The 19586-nt window shown below is 36.3% G+C and overlaps 1 protein-coding gene across 2 annotated transcripts in view; it reads right to left on the bottom strand.

Annotated features, from left to right (window-relative positions):
• Positions 1–19586, bottom strand: part of CDH12 (cadherin 12) — a 151192-nt gene that overhangs the window by 41421 nt on the left and 90185 nt on the right. For both annotated transcript variants that reach the window (XM_041397177.1, XM_041397178.1), the window contains one exon: positions 5853–6040. In XM_041397177.1, the coding sequence (XP_041253111.1) occupies positions 5853–6040 (188 nt within the window). The remainder of the gene's footprint in view (positions 1–5852; positions 6041–19586) is intronic.

Here is a 19586-nt window from a genome sequence, read left to right as displayed (position 1 = left end):
AAAAATGGTCCAAAAGATACAATGAATTCTAATGATAAGCACGACAAGGGTGGGAAAATAATTACCCTGTCAGTTTGTTCTGCTTCACAAAGAGGCAGGACTGGAAACTCCAGAAATTTCTGCTTTTTATCCACAGATATCCACACATAAGAAATACTCTCCTACATAAGAGCGTATTGTTTCTGATTGAGGTTTTCACCTACAATGATGGAAAAGCTACATTTTGGGATGTGATTTTAAGCGACAGGACATATGGATAGTTATGGATAGTGCGACTGGTTTGACAGGAAGTGCATAATAAATTGGACTTGACTTCATAATAGAATTGTGCAATTGCAGAATAGCTCTGGGTCATCTGTGCTGGTCTCAAAAGCTGGAAACACTTTTTCCTTCAAATGGGTTGGGCATCTATGCATTTTGTTAAATATTGGCATAAGACAATTTGCTGTGCATTGACACAATTTCTGCATGAGCAGTTAAGTTTCACTAACTGGACTTCTGCACTGGATTCTAAATAGCATAAAGAAAAAAGTGGCATTACAAAGTAGTAAAGTAGGTTCTAGATCAACCAGGAGCATTCATTAGTTAAGTGTTTAGAATGCACAGTAAGAAAATGAGATCTGTAGTGAGTATTTCAAGATTTGATGGCAAGTGGACAAAATATATGTCTGTTCTGTATCTGGAGAAGGGGAGAAGCTGACCAGTGTCAGGGGTTCAGTTGTTTGCTGCTCTCAAGCATCTCACCAATTTCTGAAGGCGTCTTTCCCTGTTTCAGGGAAAACCAGACCAAACAGCTCTATCCACAAAGACTGAACGTCTCCTCTTCCTTACTTTGTCTGTTGCTCTTTATGATCGTATCTGCACACAGCTCACCATTTTCTGCCTGTAGTGAGGGACTTAATATCACCTGCTGTTCCTCCTCAAAATGCACAACCACTATTCCCACTCCCACAAACCCATGAGTTACAATTACAGGTAGACAGTGCCTGTGCTCACACTTGCAGAATAAATTCCCTGCCTTTGGATAAAGAATGGGTGGGGTGGCATGCGATGAGAAGTCTGTACAGTTTTGATAGTAAAGCAAGGAGTAGTTTTAACACAGTTCTCACTGAAGGACATTGGGAATCTGCCTTATGCTTACTCTTGTGTGGTACAGGTGTTCTCAGACCACTCTTAGATTACAGCAACTTCCCAGAGCTATGTACTTGGGCTGTCCCACAGGCAGCACAACTGAACTTAGCCCACAGTCAAGGCACTATTTACTGACTGCATTAAAGGCTTCTAAAAAGTGCCTCCTGAGGTTAAAAGGAAGCACACACTCCCAATACTATCCTCCAGCTTCTGGTTCTGTTAATTGTCCCCCAATTTCTTCTATTTTATCATCACTAAAGTCACTGTTTCTCATTGTCCAATGCTATGACATGCTGGGATTTCATGGCCACAGCTTTGTCATCTGATCAGTTAGTTTTAGTCATGGTGCACAATTTACACAAATCAAGATGTGTTTGTCCCCTGAATTTCCACTGAACCATGTGGAGAAGTTCACCCAGTATAGTGGAGCAGTGTAGGATCACAACAGGTGAAGCTTAGAAGAAGTTGTTTTCCAATGTTTTAATGAAACTCTGCACAAATTAGTAAAGTGATGTTTTCAAGCAGAACAAGTTCAGTGCCTGAACCCTACTCAGTTTCTGGATTAGCACATGCTGAGCTAATTAAAAGGCTTCTGCAAAAAATGGGTTTATTTTATAAACTCATCCTTGGTTTAATAAATTGACAACTTTTCAGAGAAGGTTGGAACCTTCTATTTTTGTTTACTGCTGTGCCTGGCCATTAAAGATTGCAAAATCAGTCCCTTGCCTGGGACTGATGCATCTGAGGCCACTATACCCTGGCATGAAGGCGATGACCCCTTCTGTTACCATGTTTCTTATAGCTTACACCCACTGTAGTTTCTGAAGATTCAGGTACAATAGAAGATGCTATTTAAATACCAAATGCAATAAACACTTTATTAAACAACATTAGACAAGGGAGGGAATTACAATTCTATTCCTAATATAGCAATATTTCTGACTATTTACAGAGAACTGTATACAGCACTACCCTTAAGCCAAGTTTCTCCCCTCCCCTTTTTTAGGGATATTATTTTCCTTTATTTTTTATTTTAAGAGGCAAAAAATATTACAGTACTAACCACACAGTAGTGCTGGATGGCATTTGGATGATTTATTTAGCAGAATATAAGAAAAGCCATTTCATTTTTAACACTTGTAATTACCACAATACTAGTAGTAATCAAACTTATATAGGATCATGCACCGAAAAAATGACCAACCAAAACAGATGATTTAAGATTTTCAACTTGTCCAGCTGTAGCTGTTCTTACCCATTTCCAAAGTAGAGAATGGCATCCCTGAAGCAGAGAATGGCCTTCTGCATCCATCAACACAGTGTGCTAAAAGGAACAGTTTAGTCTGTGCTATTTTTTTCTCATCAAATGTATTTTCCACCAAAAATAAAGATAGTCCAGGAGGGCTTCATTTTTTTACCAATTTTGATATAGAAATCTCTCAATGTTTTTCTGCATAATAACAGACAAAAAAAGCATCTATGCAGTGATGGACAGTTTCTGGCTGCAAGAAACTTTTCAGGGAAAATAAAAGCAAATTTTATAAATGGTATTGCAGTGGCTCAGCACTGAATTACTGCAGCACTTACAGCACATGCTTATAGCATATGCTTATAGAATATGCTATAATAGAGAAGAAATTGCAAACTTGTTTTTAAAGCATATAGCACTTTTTATTAGTAGCTTTCACTGTTTATTATTTAGAGTTCTTAATTGAATGTGTTGGTCTTATTCATTCACCCACTTTCATTTTTAAAAAGACTTCAATACATACTTAAATATTTGCATAATTCCACAAAGTCAAATGAGGTTGTGTCAATTTTATTTTTTGCTTCACCTCTCTAATTTTCTTTCTGCATGCCCTAATGACATCCTTAAACATTACCTGAGATGCCTGCCCACTTTTCCAAAGATTATATAACCTCTTTTTTCTCCATAGTTTCTTCAAAAGCTCCCTGTCCAGACACATCAGTTTTTTGGGTCTTTTTGCCTGCAGCTGTAGCTTGTCTTGTAGTTAGTCTTTTGACTCATAGGGATAGCCTGCTCCTGCACCTTCAAGATTTCTTTCTTAAGGAATGTCTATCCTTCCTGGACCCCTTTGTTTTTAAGGGCTGTTTCCCAAAGTACTCTCTGATCAGCATCCTGAAGAGGCTGAAGTTTGCCTTCCAGAAGTCCAATGTAGAGTTTAATTGATACTCCTCCTTGTTTCACTGAACACTGGAAACCTTATGATCACTGTACCCCAGACAGCCTCTGACCACCACATCTCCCACCAGCCCTTCTCTCTCTGTAAACAGAAGGGCTAGCAGAGCCCCACCCCTGGCTGGCGATCTTCAAACATCCTCCAGCTGCTTACAGAATAATATATCCCCCTCTTCATCCTGGTTGGGCGGTCTATAACAGACTCCCACCTGGATGGCTTTCCCCCTGATCCTTACCCATAGGCACTCAACCTCATCAACATTGACCTCAAATTCTGTCTTGTCAAGAGACTCCCCAGTGTACAGAGCCACCCCACCACCTCTCCTTCCTCTCCCATCCCCTTGAAAAGCCTGTGACCATCCATTGCAGCACCTCAGTCGTGTGAGTCATCCCACCGTGTTTCTGTGATGATGACTATGGCATAGCTTTCCTTCTGTGCCAGGGCTTCCAGCTCCTCTTGTTTGCTGCCCGTACAACATTAGTGTACATGCACTTCAGGTGGGCTGATCTCACCCTCGACTCTGACTTGCCATCTTAGGCTCATCTCTGGGGAGCCTGGTTTCATCCCCTTCCCCTTCACACCTAGTTTAAAGGCCTCTAAATCAGCCAGTTTATGGGCTAAAATCCTTTTGCCCTTGTTAGATAGATGGATGGAGCCTCTCTGACTCTAGCAGGCCTGGTGCTGTAAAAGTTACCCTATGATCAAAAAACTCAAAATTGTGCTGATGACACCAGCCCTTAAACCACTTATTGGTAGCATGGGTTTTCCTGTTCCTTTCATCATTCATCTCTGCCACTGAAGGAATTGAGCAGAGCATTGCCTGCACTCCTGTCTCATCAACCAATCGACCCAGAGCCCTGAAGTTCCTTTTTAATTACCCTGGCACCCTTCTTATCAACATCATCACTGCCAACCTGGAAAACCAGCAGTGGGCAATAAATATACTTAACCACAAATATGGAAAATTCTATTGCTGTGTAAAGAAAAAAAAAAAAAGAAGAATCACAGAGGAGGCTTAGGACTAATGCAAGGAGAACTGAATTCTATCAAAAACCTGGTCTTGATGATGAAATATTAATTTTTAATGGTTCCTGCTTACTGCATTTTCCAACTGGCAGTGCATATGGAGGGGTATGCAGCTGCTCAGCCTGACAGCTCCAGATGGACCCATTTTTGAGTCATCTGCATGGAGGGATAAAGGTGACCAGAAGGGTTTTTAAAAATGAAACTAAGTCTACAAATTCCCATTAGGAGGAAACAGAACACTCAAACCTTTAGTCAGAAAAGAAGAGGGGTGTTAAGAGGTCAAAGAGTTTGTGTCTCATTGACAAATTCCTGTGAGTATAGTGGCTTCCATTTTATGTCATTAAAACTAGCAGAAGAGTCAGTGACTTGACATCATCATGTTCTTTAATGCACCCATGGATAATTTACTATTTCCCAGGTCAGGAAGTTGAAGCCAGGACTTCCATTATTAGAATGGATATAATGCAAGTATAGATCAATGGTCAAAGCCAAGGAAAGTTAAGCACCAGCATTCTAAATTTTCTTAGAATTAAAGCTTCACTTTTCCTAAAGCTTATCTTAACATACATGTCCAGAACTCTTTCCTTCCCAGACACTTGCAAAGTGTTCAGCTAATAATTTGGTTTTTTTACAAAATCTACACCTACAAGTCTGAGCTGTCTATAAAACATAACTATGCCTTCCAAAATGACCCGTGGTTCAGATTTCTTTCTACTGAACATGTTGACCATTGGTGTATATGCAAAAGCCTGGGCTCAGAAAATAATAACTGGTTAAAATGTGAAATTCCCTGTTTTGATTTCTCCTACTTTAATCACTAAATTCTAAATGAAAAGCACCCTCTCCATCTTTGAAATTCATGAATTCAGTAATCTTTAACTTATTCTAGCATACTAAAGCAACATCAATGACTGAGATGCAGTGTGTTTTTCTGCATGAGTATCTTATAACCAACTACTTGGAACGCTATCACGAGTTTGGAAGTAGGGCATGGCTATTTGTCATTTGGGACTATTCCATCCTGAATAAAAACTGTGTTCACCTTAGTACTATACAATATTCATTCTCAAAATAGCAAACACAAAGTCAAAATTTTCAAAATAAAAATGCTTATAAATCAAAGTTTATTACATTCTATCTAACATAAAATACAACTCTTTCATTCCATGCCCTGAATTAAAATGTTTTTTGCAATGTTTTAGGTAGAAAACTTCCCAAGCAAGAGAAATTGTACTTTCTAGACAGAGATTAGAATTGCTTCTTCACCATGACATTATTTATGAAACATCACACCTAATTGTATGTGAAATGAAAGATTAAACTGCAATGCATTTTAAAATGAAGATCACAACTGTGGATTCAAATAGAGATATAAACTACTTACGTAGCACTACTACTGTGAGCTACTTATGATGTAAAATTGTGAAACATTTAATTTCTTTAGCTGGTTTACCACATGAGACACAGGCACATTCACCCATTGGTGCCACATACCTTTTTCAGTTTAATGACTCCTTCCTGGGTGTACTCATCTGTTGTGATGTCAAACAAGTTTCCTCCATCTCCTGGAACTATGTTGTACTCAATTTCTGCATTTTTCCCAAAATCAGGGTCCACAGCTCTGATCCGTCCAATAGCAGAACCAACGTGAGAGGTCTCAGGTACTTTTAAGTGGAAGATACCTGTGACAAAGTGATAGACAGTCATTCTTGGGATTTCTTGGTAATTACAACAGGTATTTCTGATTAAAATCATGGAGACTGGGCAAAATAAAAAGACCTAAATAATCTAATTAAAAATAGGAGATGAAAACAACAAAGGTTTTGAAAAATATATTCCAGTTTTATCTATTGACTCCTTACATTCTAGATTTTGTCCATTGCAATGGCAAAGGCATTAGCATACATATCTCTTGAGATATATATCTATATTTCTATCTATAATTTTTCACACGTTGTTGACTCTCTTGAATTAGATTGTACTTATAGATAGTAGTAGTCCTTTTGGGTTTTTTTTTGTTTTTAATTTTGTTTTTCCTTTTTCATTTGCTTGGGGTTTTTTGTGGTTTTTTTGTGGTTGTTTTTTTGTTTGTTTGTTTCTGGTTTGGTTTGTTTTTTTTAGAAAGCATATTTATGACTTTCATGTTGATTGAAAGGAAGAATTCAATAGAAAAAGTTTTCACCCAGTTCTTTAAAATTCTGTACTATAAATATACAACTGCTTTTAGAAGATATAGAGTATTGTTCATACATGAACCACCAGAGGGTGCTCTTACTAAAATTTCAGGGCTAAACAATTTTTAGCTTAGAACACTTTTGCTTTCAGATTATTTACTACAATCTATAATTTAACAAAAAAAAAAAAAAAAACAAGCCACCAAAAATTACACACTTTTAAAATAAGTGTTGCTGCTGACATGTAAGGAGGAAATGGTTTCATTCAGCGAACAACTATGTTGAAAAATGCTAGACATAATAGAGCTAAATGTGAAAGTCCAAAGTGCTTTGAGGCAGCCTTGATTTTAGCAACAGCGGTAGCAGCAGGCCTGGGCTTGTAACATGGTGCCCTGACCTATTTCACTACTCCTGAAGTGTCTGTATTCCGTGTTTAGTTGCACCTCTTGCTGGAGTTATTACTTTGCTCAGCTGCCAGTTAACACCTCCACCATCAGTGTTTACAGTGGGCAGGCAGAGCTCACCTTTTTTCATGTAGCAGTCTCTGCTGCCAAAACTGCCAGCAACTTTTGGAGCTGGTTTTAAGCCCAGGATGTTTGATTCCCTTCATCCTTTCTCTCCACAAAGCTAGCCCCATCATTTTATTTCCCTTGGTTCATTTTGTTTTCCTGGGTCAATGTTCCACAGCTCTCACAGAGCAGCCCCTTCAGAAAACATCAGCAGTGGCCTGCTCGGTTCTGCTATGTGTGACATGTGGGAGGAAATTTGCACCTCTTTTTCAACAGCATAGCAGGAGAGGCACCTGTGACTCTTGGGAGGCACACTAGGGGGATGTCTCAGAGATTTCCACCCGGCAGTGGTTAAGCCACATATCACAAAATGAGGCTCTGAAAAGCTGTATATTATGTAACAGCGGGATAGATGACTTTCACATTCAGCTGCTGAATTAAACAGCAATGTTCCCTGTCGTTATCTCCTTACAATGCATGCTGTGTCAGCTTTTTCAGCTTCACAATATTTTCAGGTGAGGAACAAAATGACATTAGCACTCCTGGATTAGGAGCAGACTTACTCTTTTCTGAGCTAGTCATTTGAGGTATAATACCTATATAATTGTCTGTTTGATTGCCTCTGAAAAAATCTCTTCTGTTTGCTTCCCCCACTCTGGCCAACAGTATGCAAAGTATACCAGAAGGCAAACTTTGCCTTTTTTCTTAGAGAAAATCCCCATAAGTAAAGTCAGCTTGTGTCAGCATTTACTTCTGGACATCACAGTGTATAGGATTGTATTATCCATTGACTGAGCTACTGAAGACTGAGCATTTATCATTTCACTACATTTCTTTCCAAGGGAACATACTAAAGGAAGCTGTACTTCTTAGTGTTTGTCTAACAGCAGGAAAGGATTATTATGACACAAAATGGTGTAATGACAAGATAGTCTCAGCTATTTCTCAGATGTAATTCAGTGATTCTGACTAAAGAACAAAATTTCAACATGGTAATCATGATACAATCAGAAATCCTCCTCTTATTTAATGTCATTTATAAGCACATGTATTACTGGCTCCCTGCTATGCAAATTATGAAGTAAAGAGACCAAAAAGGCCTATATCTACACTTGAATCTTATATTAAGTTTCTGCAACATAGTCCTAGCCCTGATGTCCCAGTCATTTACTGGCACTTATATCAGATAACAGAAATCATTGCTGCAGTCACTGCTGTTTGCATCCACAATTTTAGTGAAAATCAAATGTAAGAGCATATGAACAAAGATTTTTCCATCTTTGACAAATTGATCTATTTTTAGTGATCTGAAGATCACTCAGATTCACTAAAACAAGCATTTCCCTATAAAATATTGCACCTGGATGAAAAGCATATGGGACTTAGATGAAGTCAAAGACTAAATTATTAATTTCTCATTGTTTAGGCTTTTATCAGTTATTTTCAATGACTTGGCATTTCATCGTTTCCAGAAATTCAACGGCAATAAAGATGGGGTCATCCAGACTAATTTGAAAGTCTGAAGCAGTCTTCAACCCTGCAAGAGTCATATTTCTAAAGACATTGTATGTAATTACAATGCCATTGTCCTTCTGTGATATTATCTTCACAGCACATGGAAGCTGTTAGCTGTTCTACTGTGACAACTTACTTCCAGAATAAAATAAATGAAAACAAATAATGTATATTGCTGCCAGCTCACAGAAAAACTTAAAGGGAATACAATATATAGCATGAAACCCTCATTCCCTTCCTCCCCACCCTCAAATAATAGAATCCTAGAATCACAGAATATGTTGAGCTGGAAGGGACCCAAGAGGAACACTGACTGCAACTCCTGACCCTGCACAGGAGTCCCTGAGAACCACACCATGTGCCTGACAGTGCTGTCTAAAAGCTTCTTGAACTCAGAAAGGCTCGGTCTTTGTAAGGAGGACATTTGAAATGATCAATATATGCTATACATCAAATGAGATAGAAAGACAGTTTTGTAGATTTTTATTTTTCTGTTCCCGGCAGACATTACTTGCTGTGGACTTGCTGTGACAGTTTAGCATTATTCATTTTTTATTGTCCATTTTGCCTGTATACACTACTACATCCATTTGCTATAGAGATATATTGAAACAGGCCTGAGTAATAGCCTTTTACTCCCAAAAGTCCTGAAAACCTTGTTCTCTGCAGCTTCCAGGAATGATGGAACAAGCACTTCAGACAAACTTACGCAGCAGCTGGTTACGCTGTTCAAATGGTTCTGTCAAATTTTGTTGATGTGACTTGTCTACCAACAAAAATCTTTCTTCTACTTGCATAAATCTCCTTTAAATGTGTTTTCTAAGTTTGCTCCTGTCTTTTGGGATGTACCAAAGGAGAAAGCCCTGACTTTCCTCAAACTGCAGTACAAAACTGGACCCTGAAACTAGCTCCCCATGCTGATTTTAGTCACATATATTGCTGCAAGTTGGTATATTTTTTATATAGGAAATCTGGCAACAATAAATATTGCTTTATTGCTTGGTTAGGACTTTTTCTTTCATGTTGAGTGGCATCAGTAAGGATGATAAAAATAAATGAGTGATGATGCTGTTGAATCTTTTAAGCTGAAATAACTGACAGGGCTAATTGCTTAGTCCCAAAATCATTGAAGAAAATGAGGCAGAGGTTAGCTAGCAATTCATACATGCTGCCTCTGAGTTTCTAAAACAAAGATGGTTCCAAAGCACACAGCAGGAAGAAATCAGAGCTGAGTAAGCGACAGGTAATCAGTCATATTGACTGAAATGCAGCACACATTTACAGTTCCTCTGACGTGATAAGATTAGTTTTAGTTTTTAAGGCTCAAAAGCTGTTCTGGGGTTTGATTTTTACTTACGAAGATGTTAGTGGCTTTTTTGTTTGTTTGGTTTTTTTTTACTTAAAAAGAGGGTTTTTTTATTGTGTCTCCACACTTGAAGTTTACACCATCATTTACCAAAATGCTTTTCAGGTCTGATAGGAATAGCACATAAAAACCATTATTATTTCTGATCAGCAAAACAGCTATTAAAAAATTATCCAGGTTAGCATCCAAGGACTTAAACTAAATGCATAATGGCCTTTAATCAAACAGCTGCAAATACTATTCAAACATTTTTTTCTAATCTGTCACCATACTTGTACTGTGCAAGATTACCCTCTCCTGAGTTTTTTTTTGTCTGTACTTTTTTCAGCTTTCTGGCACTTGCCAAAGTATTGTGTTGCAGTGGACCACAATAGCATGATTCTTAAAGGCAAAAACACTGAAGTTAAAAAATTTATCTCTCTTTCTTTTAAATCTTTAATGCTTCTTCAGGAGAAAAAACCAAACCAAACACCAAAACAAACAAAATGAAAACAGCCCCCTAAAACAACCAAAACCAAACAAAGAACAACAACAAAAAACCACAACAAAAAAAAAAACCAGCAACACAAAAACCAAACAACAAAACCCAAATCCACCAGACAGTGTATTGTAATATTCTTTTAAATTCATTTTCCAAGGCATTTTAATTTTTACCCTGATCCAGGGAGTAAAGACACTGATTTACATCTGTTCAGGAATAATCATAAGGCAACAGTTCATATTTTCTCACTGGTATTTTAACTACAGTATAATAGGCAAAGGAAAGTAAAATGTAAATATATAAGCATACGCTCAATATATTAAACCTGCTACAGCAGCTACACCTAATCAGCCTCATAAATAGCAGCATCTGATGCATTCATTCCTTTCTTGGATGTGGCTCTGTGCCCTGCAGAGGGGCAGGGACATTATGTGGGGGAAAAAATGCTATGCTGTGTCACCATGTGCCTGATGCAGGTCACGCATGATCTGGGATGGGCTTGTAAAACTTCAGTTATGGAAAGGATCCTTCCAGTCTTTAACCCACTTCTCTGAGTAAGGGTTTGTGGTCTCATCAGATATAACATAAACATGCTTAAAAATTTCTGATTCTCTTCTATGGATTCCAAAGTCCTCATCTAGAAAAATGCATCTCCAAATGTTGCAGAGATTGTGGATGTTCAAGAGTCACCTTCAAGGGAAAATGAGCAGAAACAAAAACCATTTTGAGTTTGATCCTGCCCTAGTTTAAGATAATCCACATGATGGATCTTCCCCAGAACTGGCAGCTCCTGAGCCAGCTCTATCTGGCTCCTGAGCCAACCCTCTATCAGCCCTTGAGGTGTGTTAGCAGACTGTGTTTTTGAAGCCATCCTCCTTCTACCTTTCTAAAGGTAAAATTATGTTCATCATACTGGTATAACTTTTGTATACTGAAATATTCAGTATAATAATTTGCTGGTTTTTGTTTTTGTTTTTTTTTTCCTATTGATAAGGTGTTGTGGTCATATAACTTTCTCAAAATAGATCTACCCACTGCATGTCAGAGAATAATTCCACAGACATGAACATCCCTCTTGTTGGAGCAAGGGTTCAGGAAATGGGAAATGGCAGTTCATTTTTTTATCTCAAGATAGTCAAGCCCACAGCTTTTGCCTTCAAAGTGTGCTGGTTCTTGCATAAAGAATACTTGTTGCAACAGTGAGTACTCTGTTTAACAACAAAATGTAAAAATAATTATAGAAGCAGTTGTTTGGAGACACGCACACTCAGATGTGTCTCCTAATACTGAGGCATGGATAACTTGATCTTCTTTGAAGGTCTTAAACCATCTTTGTATGATAGTACAGTTTTACCAAGAGGGAAAGAAAATACTAGGTTCTGTGAATTCCTCAAATTTATAAAGAAGAGTTTCTTTAGACAATATGGAGTTTCCATGTTCCAACAGGCTGAGAGAACTAATCAAGTTCCTGAGTAACTGCTTTAATCCTGATGTTATTATTTTATACAAAAGATCCCACCTTTATCATTTCCTCTTTTTGACTTTGCCAATGCATTCACATGTTAGTGTAGCTTTCTGTAACTCTGAAGGCTTACGTGGCCAACCAGTTCCACATGATAAGTTTCATTATGTATCATAACCAATGAAGAATTGTTCTGCTAATATCCAGTCTACTAATTAGAAATTGCTACCAAACAAAATAATCCAGTGAGAGAAATAATTTTGGGGGATATAGTCTAAAAGCTTGAATCAATTATTTTGTATATAAATTATATAATGATTATAAAGAATTATCAAGGTATAGATTTCTATATCTATCTATCTATATATATAGATATATATCTTTTTTCTATCTTATAGAGAGAAAAAAGTTTTCAGGAGAAGATATCTTTCCTTTTTCAGAATCCCAGGCAGCATGTAATTGGCATTTATCAGGTAGGTTGCTTGGTAATATTTCGGTGATCACACCATCACCATGAAGTAAATCAATACGCTTGTTCCCTTCATAAAATTTAAATTGAAAGATACATGTGAAACATTAACATGATAAAAAGTACACTTTCAAGGATGCAACATAGATTTTGTAATGCTCTGCTTAACATCCCTTCTTCTTAAATATCTTGCCGGAGCCTTTTCATATTGTCTTTATCACTCTGGCACAAGATATAATAACTTTTACTACAATTCATTCACTCTTAAGAATATGGTCAAGCCATTTACTTTAGGATCTAAGCCAGGTGCTCTAAATCATCTGTATTGGAAGAATAATTTTTCTCTCCATCGACTAAGGAAATTAGGTTCCTATCTTAAGTCCTCCAAGTCACACCTCAGTTGTATCCCTAAAATCACCTAAACAAAGCATTCTCAACATCTGTATTATTCAAAAAACTCCTTGTGAAGACTTAATTTTTACATACTCATTAAGTACATTTCATGCAATTTTTTTACCCTGAACTCCACATTACTTTTCATCCCCATGAGGGCACAGGATAAGATCAAAAATTATTATTCTAAAGATGAAATTGTGAAATCATCAAGTACATGTTTATAATAGTTTTCTATACTTTGTTTCAAGTTTTGGTTTACTCTCTACAGTTTTATTAATTGCTTGTGATTTAGTGTGTGATATAGATAGGAAAATAGTGATATAATGGGATAGAAATTGTGTATTTTGCATTTGTCTTCTCTTATACTTTCATAGCAAGTATGCTCAGCTTATCACCAATGATGTCTATGTTTTACAGTTTAAGTGTTTTAAGTAAGCTCTCCCTGTAAACACTGCTCATTTTGCAATAAAATGCAAAAGGCATGAGTGCTTAATTACAGGTCTTTCTCTTGTAAGCACTAGAAAATCACATATACAAATTCAACAGATTTTCCATAGAAGCCAACAAGAATAAAATAAATTGTCATGAATTCAAGACAAAACTTTAAAAATATACTCTAGAGTATTTTTGTTATTTTTTTTAATAGCTTTCTCTCTGCAAATATACTGAAGACATATTTTGGATTCACAGAAAACATTTACAAACTGCTTGGTATCTTCAGCTCAGCTTCTACTGCTGTCCTTAGGAACATGTGGATTGTTGCAAGTACTTGGGCATCCCATTTAATGCTTTTACAAGGAGTGGAGCACTGCTGAAAATCTGCATACAACTGCAGTTCTTAGATATTTTTGAAAATCACGAGTCTAAACTATTGTGATTATAATTAGATAATTACATATGGTCTGTTTCACATTATGTTGCCCTTTAGTCTCTAAATTTTCAGAAAGTAATCTCACCATGCTTAGAAGCAGAAAGGATATGTGGATTTCTTACTTAGATGGAAGACCTCAGGGAGAAAGGCAGATGCTGCCAGAACTGATAGTGACACAGCAAGTGACACTGTTGTCAGTGAGTCACTTTGGAAGCAATTCTCAAAGCATTGCAAGGCAACCCCATGCTGTTAAATCTGTAGCCTTAGCTACTTTCCAATATCAGAGTAGGCGGAGATGCATGGGGCTTTTAAGACATACCAAGGTTACTGAGAGTAATTTCATGCATCCAATCTAAATACTCTCTGTATTTTGAATGAATAATTTCATCACTCCTCACAGAAAACACATTGTAGTGGAATGAATGACATGATTTCTGCCAAAGGTTATTGAATTTCTATGAACTGTTTTTATTTGCACCTTCTGTACATAAGGTAGAAGATGTAAAATACCATTATTAATGATAATAATCTACTATGATGGTAACTATAGTGTTTAAAAACAATTTACCTAATCTTTCCATTAATGATTAATTACTACTTAGAGATTAAGATAGGAGGGAAATGAATTAACAACAGAATGTTATGACAAATAGACAATATTTAACTTTTAATCACTATTGTGCTCATTTGTATTTCTTGAACTATTGTTTACAGTGCAATCAGAGCATTGTATTTCAGCTAGTGAGAAATTACCTCTATCTTTCATTGGCTATGGAGTAGTTTGAAGAAATAGCTATATTTGGGCTTATGCTCTGCTTTGCAACTAAGGGTTCAGTCTCTCACAGTTTAGACTTTTAAACATGTTTTTGGTTTCATTTAATGCATACTCCAAATTGTCCTCAGATAACCTTTGTTACTTATGCATTCTAGAGAAAGTTAAAAAACAATATAAGTGTAGCAGACAAAGAATTTGCTAAACACTTAGTGTTTTGTGAATCTGTGATAATTGAATATTTCCCCCTCCAGTTCATTTCTCAGTTTTCTTCCAATTAGTATGCTTTGGTTGGGAATTCAGTTATTCAGTCTGAATAAAATGATTCACTCTTCAAGATGCTTTATGATTATGAACATGCAACAGTGGCAGCTACAAAAAAGAGAAGAAGTTTCCAGGGAGTTTTTACTAAGGTTACATGCACCTTGGGGGGAAAACCAGCTTTTACTAAAAGTGCGTGAAGAATTCTGATATGGAAAAGAATAAGAAAAAAATTAATAAAAAGTTGGCCTAAGTGTAAATAGAAATTTTTATAAAGGTTAAATTTTAACTCCTTTATGCTGGACACACACAAATAATGATAGAAGGCTACTTAACTGTGGGGTATTGTGACCCAAAGAGGGCTGCATGGCCTGGATTACAAAGCATAGGCTCAAACCAGTTACAAATATTACACAGAAATTTAATGTTCCAGCCATACTCTCTGGCCCAGAAGCCAGCCAATATAAATGGCCTAATTCCACGTTATTGAATTCTTTTACCCAAACCAAAATAGGTCAATTCCATGGAAAGTGACTGCAGAAAATAGTTCCTGACCTGTATTAATTTCACCAAATGGCCTGAAATTCTCAGAGAAAGCTTTACTTGGTGTTGATCAAAACTGTGCCCTGGACTGTACAGACAACGTAAAACTCCAGGAACTTTCCCAGATATTCTCATGTCCTTCTTTTTGCTTTGAAAAGCAAAATGTAATAAGCCACTGTATATTTTCTTTTAGTCTATGTAAAAATGCCCATAGTTACACTGATTGAATGGTGGTGACAGTAAAAGAAAGATACAGAGGCTTTTTTATGACTACCTGTCAAATATGTAACTCAAGTGAGTGAAATAGAAACAGCAGGCAAGGGTCACTGAGCTGTGTGACAGGGCAGTGGCCTAAACATGTAAGATGAAGATGTAAAGAATTTATCTGGGATGGTGAAGACTCATGATTTCAGTATAGCAAAATATGGAGAAATGTAGAGCTGGGAGTGACTCAGAAAAATATAAATTCATTTTGCAGTGCTACCATTGGGAAAGGAAAAAAAAAATCTGCTTGTGGAGTTGAAGGAGAAGACGGCCACGATCTGGTTATACGATGAAAATGAGATCAAGGATAAATATGCGTCTCTCACACAGCAGAGTGGAGACAGGATTGCGTGTTGAAAATAAGAATATACAGGATGGAGAAGAAAGAGAGGCCAAAGGAGGATGGGACAGGTGAGAAGCAAACGCAAATAGTACAGAGGTGTGAGACTTGGAAGGAACCTGGAATAAAGAGGGGTTAACTTTCGTTCTTGTCCTGTGCAAATACTGGCCAGCTGGTATTTATTGTTGTACTCATTTGACTGTAGTTTTACTGATGCTAAAGCAGTAGTGAATCAAAGGTATTGCAATCAGAAATGGGTGCTCTTTTCCTGATTGGTTTGCAATTGCATGAGTCCATTTCTGGAGCCTTTGCATTCCTATCTTCCACCACTGTTTGAAATGGTTGGTTAAAGTACATGTTTAACTCAAAAATGAAGTATTAATTTATTCATAACTCACAGTAAATGAAAATCAGACTTGCATAAGATTTTATGACATAAAACAATATAAGCTTGGTTGACAAAATCAAGCTGGTGCATTTTTCCGTTTATGTCTTATGGCATAGACATTAGAAAATTAAAGATGGAGAAAATCAGGATTTGACCTTCCCTCCTTTTCTGATTCAAAGCAAGCTCTGGCTCAGTCTCACAACTAATCTCTGCCTGCAGGCTATTCTGAAATGAATCTGTCCACCTGTCTTGTGCAGGTATCTCCCAATTGGTGTAACAAGTAATTAGTTGCTGGAACTGAATTAGGACATCTTGTCTGCCAGGCAAATTCTTTAATCAATGAAAGATGGACTCATTTTCATTCTGAGATGCAAGTGCTGTATATAAAGCACAACTTTTAACAAAAATACCAAGAGAAGCCATGTTTCCATATCTAAATTACAGGGAGTAGAAGAACTTCCCAGAAACTCATGCAGACTTGTTAAAATGCTTAATTAGGCAGATCTGAACCTTAATCCTGAGTACATTTTCTAGCTAAAGAAAAATAAGTTTTCTGGTTCTAAATTGTCCAAGAAGGAGGGAATTAATCTCACTCACTTATTTTTAAATCAAATATCTGCTTTCATTATTTACATTTTTTAGATTAGTGAACAGAATAATTTATTAATCACATGATCTTTTTCTATAGATTTCTAATGCACTACTGTGTGGGATTTTTGTTGCTTTCTTCTGAAAACTTTAAAAGTAGATACTATTGTCTCTCATAAGCTACTCATCCAAAGCAATGGATTAAAATATTTTCCTTTCTATCTCTTGTGGACCAGAAGACATGTTCCTTGCACTCTGCTTCTGAACCAATTTTTCAATATAATCTGAGCTAGACTTATTCAAAGTCACTTGAATGGAATTAACCCCATTTAGTTTACTGAGTTAAAAACTGACCAGCTTTAATATAGTAAAACTTAGCCCAATTAACGCATGTGCAATTTCTGTGATGTACTAAGTTTCCAATAATATGTAAATAAGTAACTATGATAGGAGTTTTCAATCTAAAAAGTGTGTATGCATATGTATATATAGGCAGGCTATTCCCAGTTCATCACTTGATTGTTCTTTCTTTTTAAATATTTCTACAAATTGTAGTACTTGACAGTAAGCCTTTTCAAATAAACTTCAATAAATAATCACAGAAAAATAGATTCAATCTAAAGGGAAATAATATGCAAAGCCTATTCCCAATATATAATGCATATTATGAATATATAATAGATCATCCAGTTAATAGATCATTCAAGTGCCATGCCAAGGTTAAATAACTAAGAGAATAATGGGCTAGTTTATGTTTGCAAAGGTCTTTTTCACTTACACTGAAATTCCTGGAATTGCATAAATTAAAGATGTTTTTGTCTTTGTTTCTGAATTGTCTATTTTATGAACTTCATTCTTTAAGATCAGTGTTTCCTGTGCTGTCTCCAATAGAGGATTTAATATATTCTATGGAATACAATGTATTGGCACTGGTGAAATCCAAATCCAATTACCTGCAAACTCCTACAGTATGGACTGATGTGCAAGGTTATAGGAATGATCCTTCAACCTTGCTTTATTTTAGGTGTCACCACCAGAAAGATGAATAGTTGTGTTTCTGTTTCCAAAAATGTTAGCATTTCTGGAAATTTTCCATGTTCTTTTATGCAAACTATCTTGATAGATTTCACTGAGATGCTTTTGGAAAGACCAATGACAGCAAAAGAAAATGGTCCTTTGATGTCTAGGCCTTGCTCTACAGCTGTCTGAATATTTTAAGTGTGGTTGCAAAGCTGCCCTGAGATAATGGTTTCTGACCATCTGAGATGCATTTTTTTTTAAAGCAAAAACATGCACAAGTAGACAAAATTCAAATGTTGGGTTCAAAACTTAATTAATTTCTCTCATATTAGAAAAAGCTTTTAAACATTCTCTCACAAAATTGACTTCTATTAGCTGGAAATTATGTGATAAAATATAGCTTTATCCAAATAGTTCGTTTGAGTTCAGAAAAGCAAATTCAGGAGGTGTCACCTTAAAAAATGCACACCCTAAAAAGAAACCAACTTTATTACTGGCTTCATAAACACTTGAAATCTTTTATTTGCTAATATCAGAATAAATACTATATAAATTTTAAAATTCAATTGCATTTCTTCCATGTCAGGGTCTTATTCTCCAAAAGCATATTTATGTAATATTAAAACAAAAATACATACTATTCCTTTGACTAAAATTATTCCATGTGCTTTTATTGCTCCGCATATAAGAGTTTATATCTGTAAATTGTTTTTACACTCACTCTGTCAGCAGTGAACAAAAGAGACTGGAAAACTGAAGCATAATAAACTTACAAAGTATGAATCCACCACTTCACTTAATTAGTTTGATTCCATAAAGAATCATTTATAGAAACTAATCATGCAATTTTTGTCATTTAAATGTTGAAAAAAAAAGTAAATATAACCCATCCATTTTTTCTTGAAGCTTATTTTAAGAATTGGAAACAAGCCACTGCTGTCCTGGCAGCTTGCTCCAACTGGTCCTCTGCTTGATGAGTTAAGGGTTAGCCCATTAGCTTTCAGGAATTATGTCCTTAAATATGTTTTTACTTAGCCAGCTATCATGTACATAAGTAGCGAGAGAAAGGCCATTGGTCCCTTTGTGGACCAGGATGCATGCTTACACATACACAGCTTTTGTTCCCTCCTCTCTGCTCAAAGGCATTGTTGTGTTATACCAAATTTTTTTTCAATTACTTGAACATTGTTGTTATGATAGGAAAAGTACTTACCTTTTCAGTCATTGCCTTATTTTTTTTTCCTCTTGTTTTGGTAAAAATATAACTTTGATATGAAATATTTATTTTAATATTTGCAAAAAATATCTATCTTTAACAATGAAACATGCACAGCAATGCAGAAAGCTGCTGTACTAATGAAGAGCCAGGGAAGAAAAAAATACTCCTGGAAATAAATTTTTACTGATAAAATCATTCAGATTAATTTTTTCCTACTAGTTTTAAAGAAAATATCAGTTTACTGAAGTGTCAGTTTTCTAAAATGTGGGCCAACAGATACCTGCAGGTCAAACTCTGACAGAAATATATGTTTAGAGCTTTCCTCTCTGTTACACTCCTCATTACTAGGAGGCATGCAAGGTGGGAGTTCCCCACTGAATACGTTCAAAAGCACAGGTTCTAAATAAGAAATTCCATGTTCAGCAGAATAGTCAGTGGTTTTTCATCACTGGATGCTGATAACCCATCCAAACCTGCCTGTCTCCTTAAAGGACCCTCAATGAGATGAAGGTGTTTCATGATACATTTTTTTGCAAGCTTGTAATGTATTATTTATCAATGTAGCTCCTTCCAAATATTAATAATACATG

Source organism: Onychostruthus taczanowskii, unplaced genomic scaffold (assembly GCF_017590055.1).
Source record: "Onychostruthus taczanowskii isolate IOZ18803 unplaced genomic scaffold, ASM1759005v1 scaffold137, whole genome shotgun sequence".
Lineage (NCBI taxonomy): Eukaryota > Metazoa > Chordata > Aves > Passeriformes > Passeridae > Onychostruthus > Onychostruthus taczanowskii.
The sequence above is the reverse complement of the archived record's forward strand: the minus strand, read 5'-3'. Positions and strand labels throughout refer to the sequence as shown.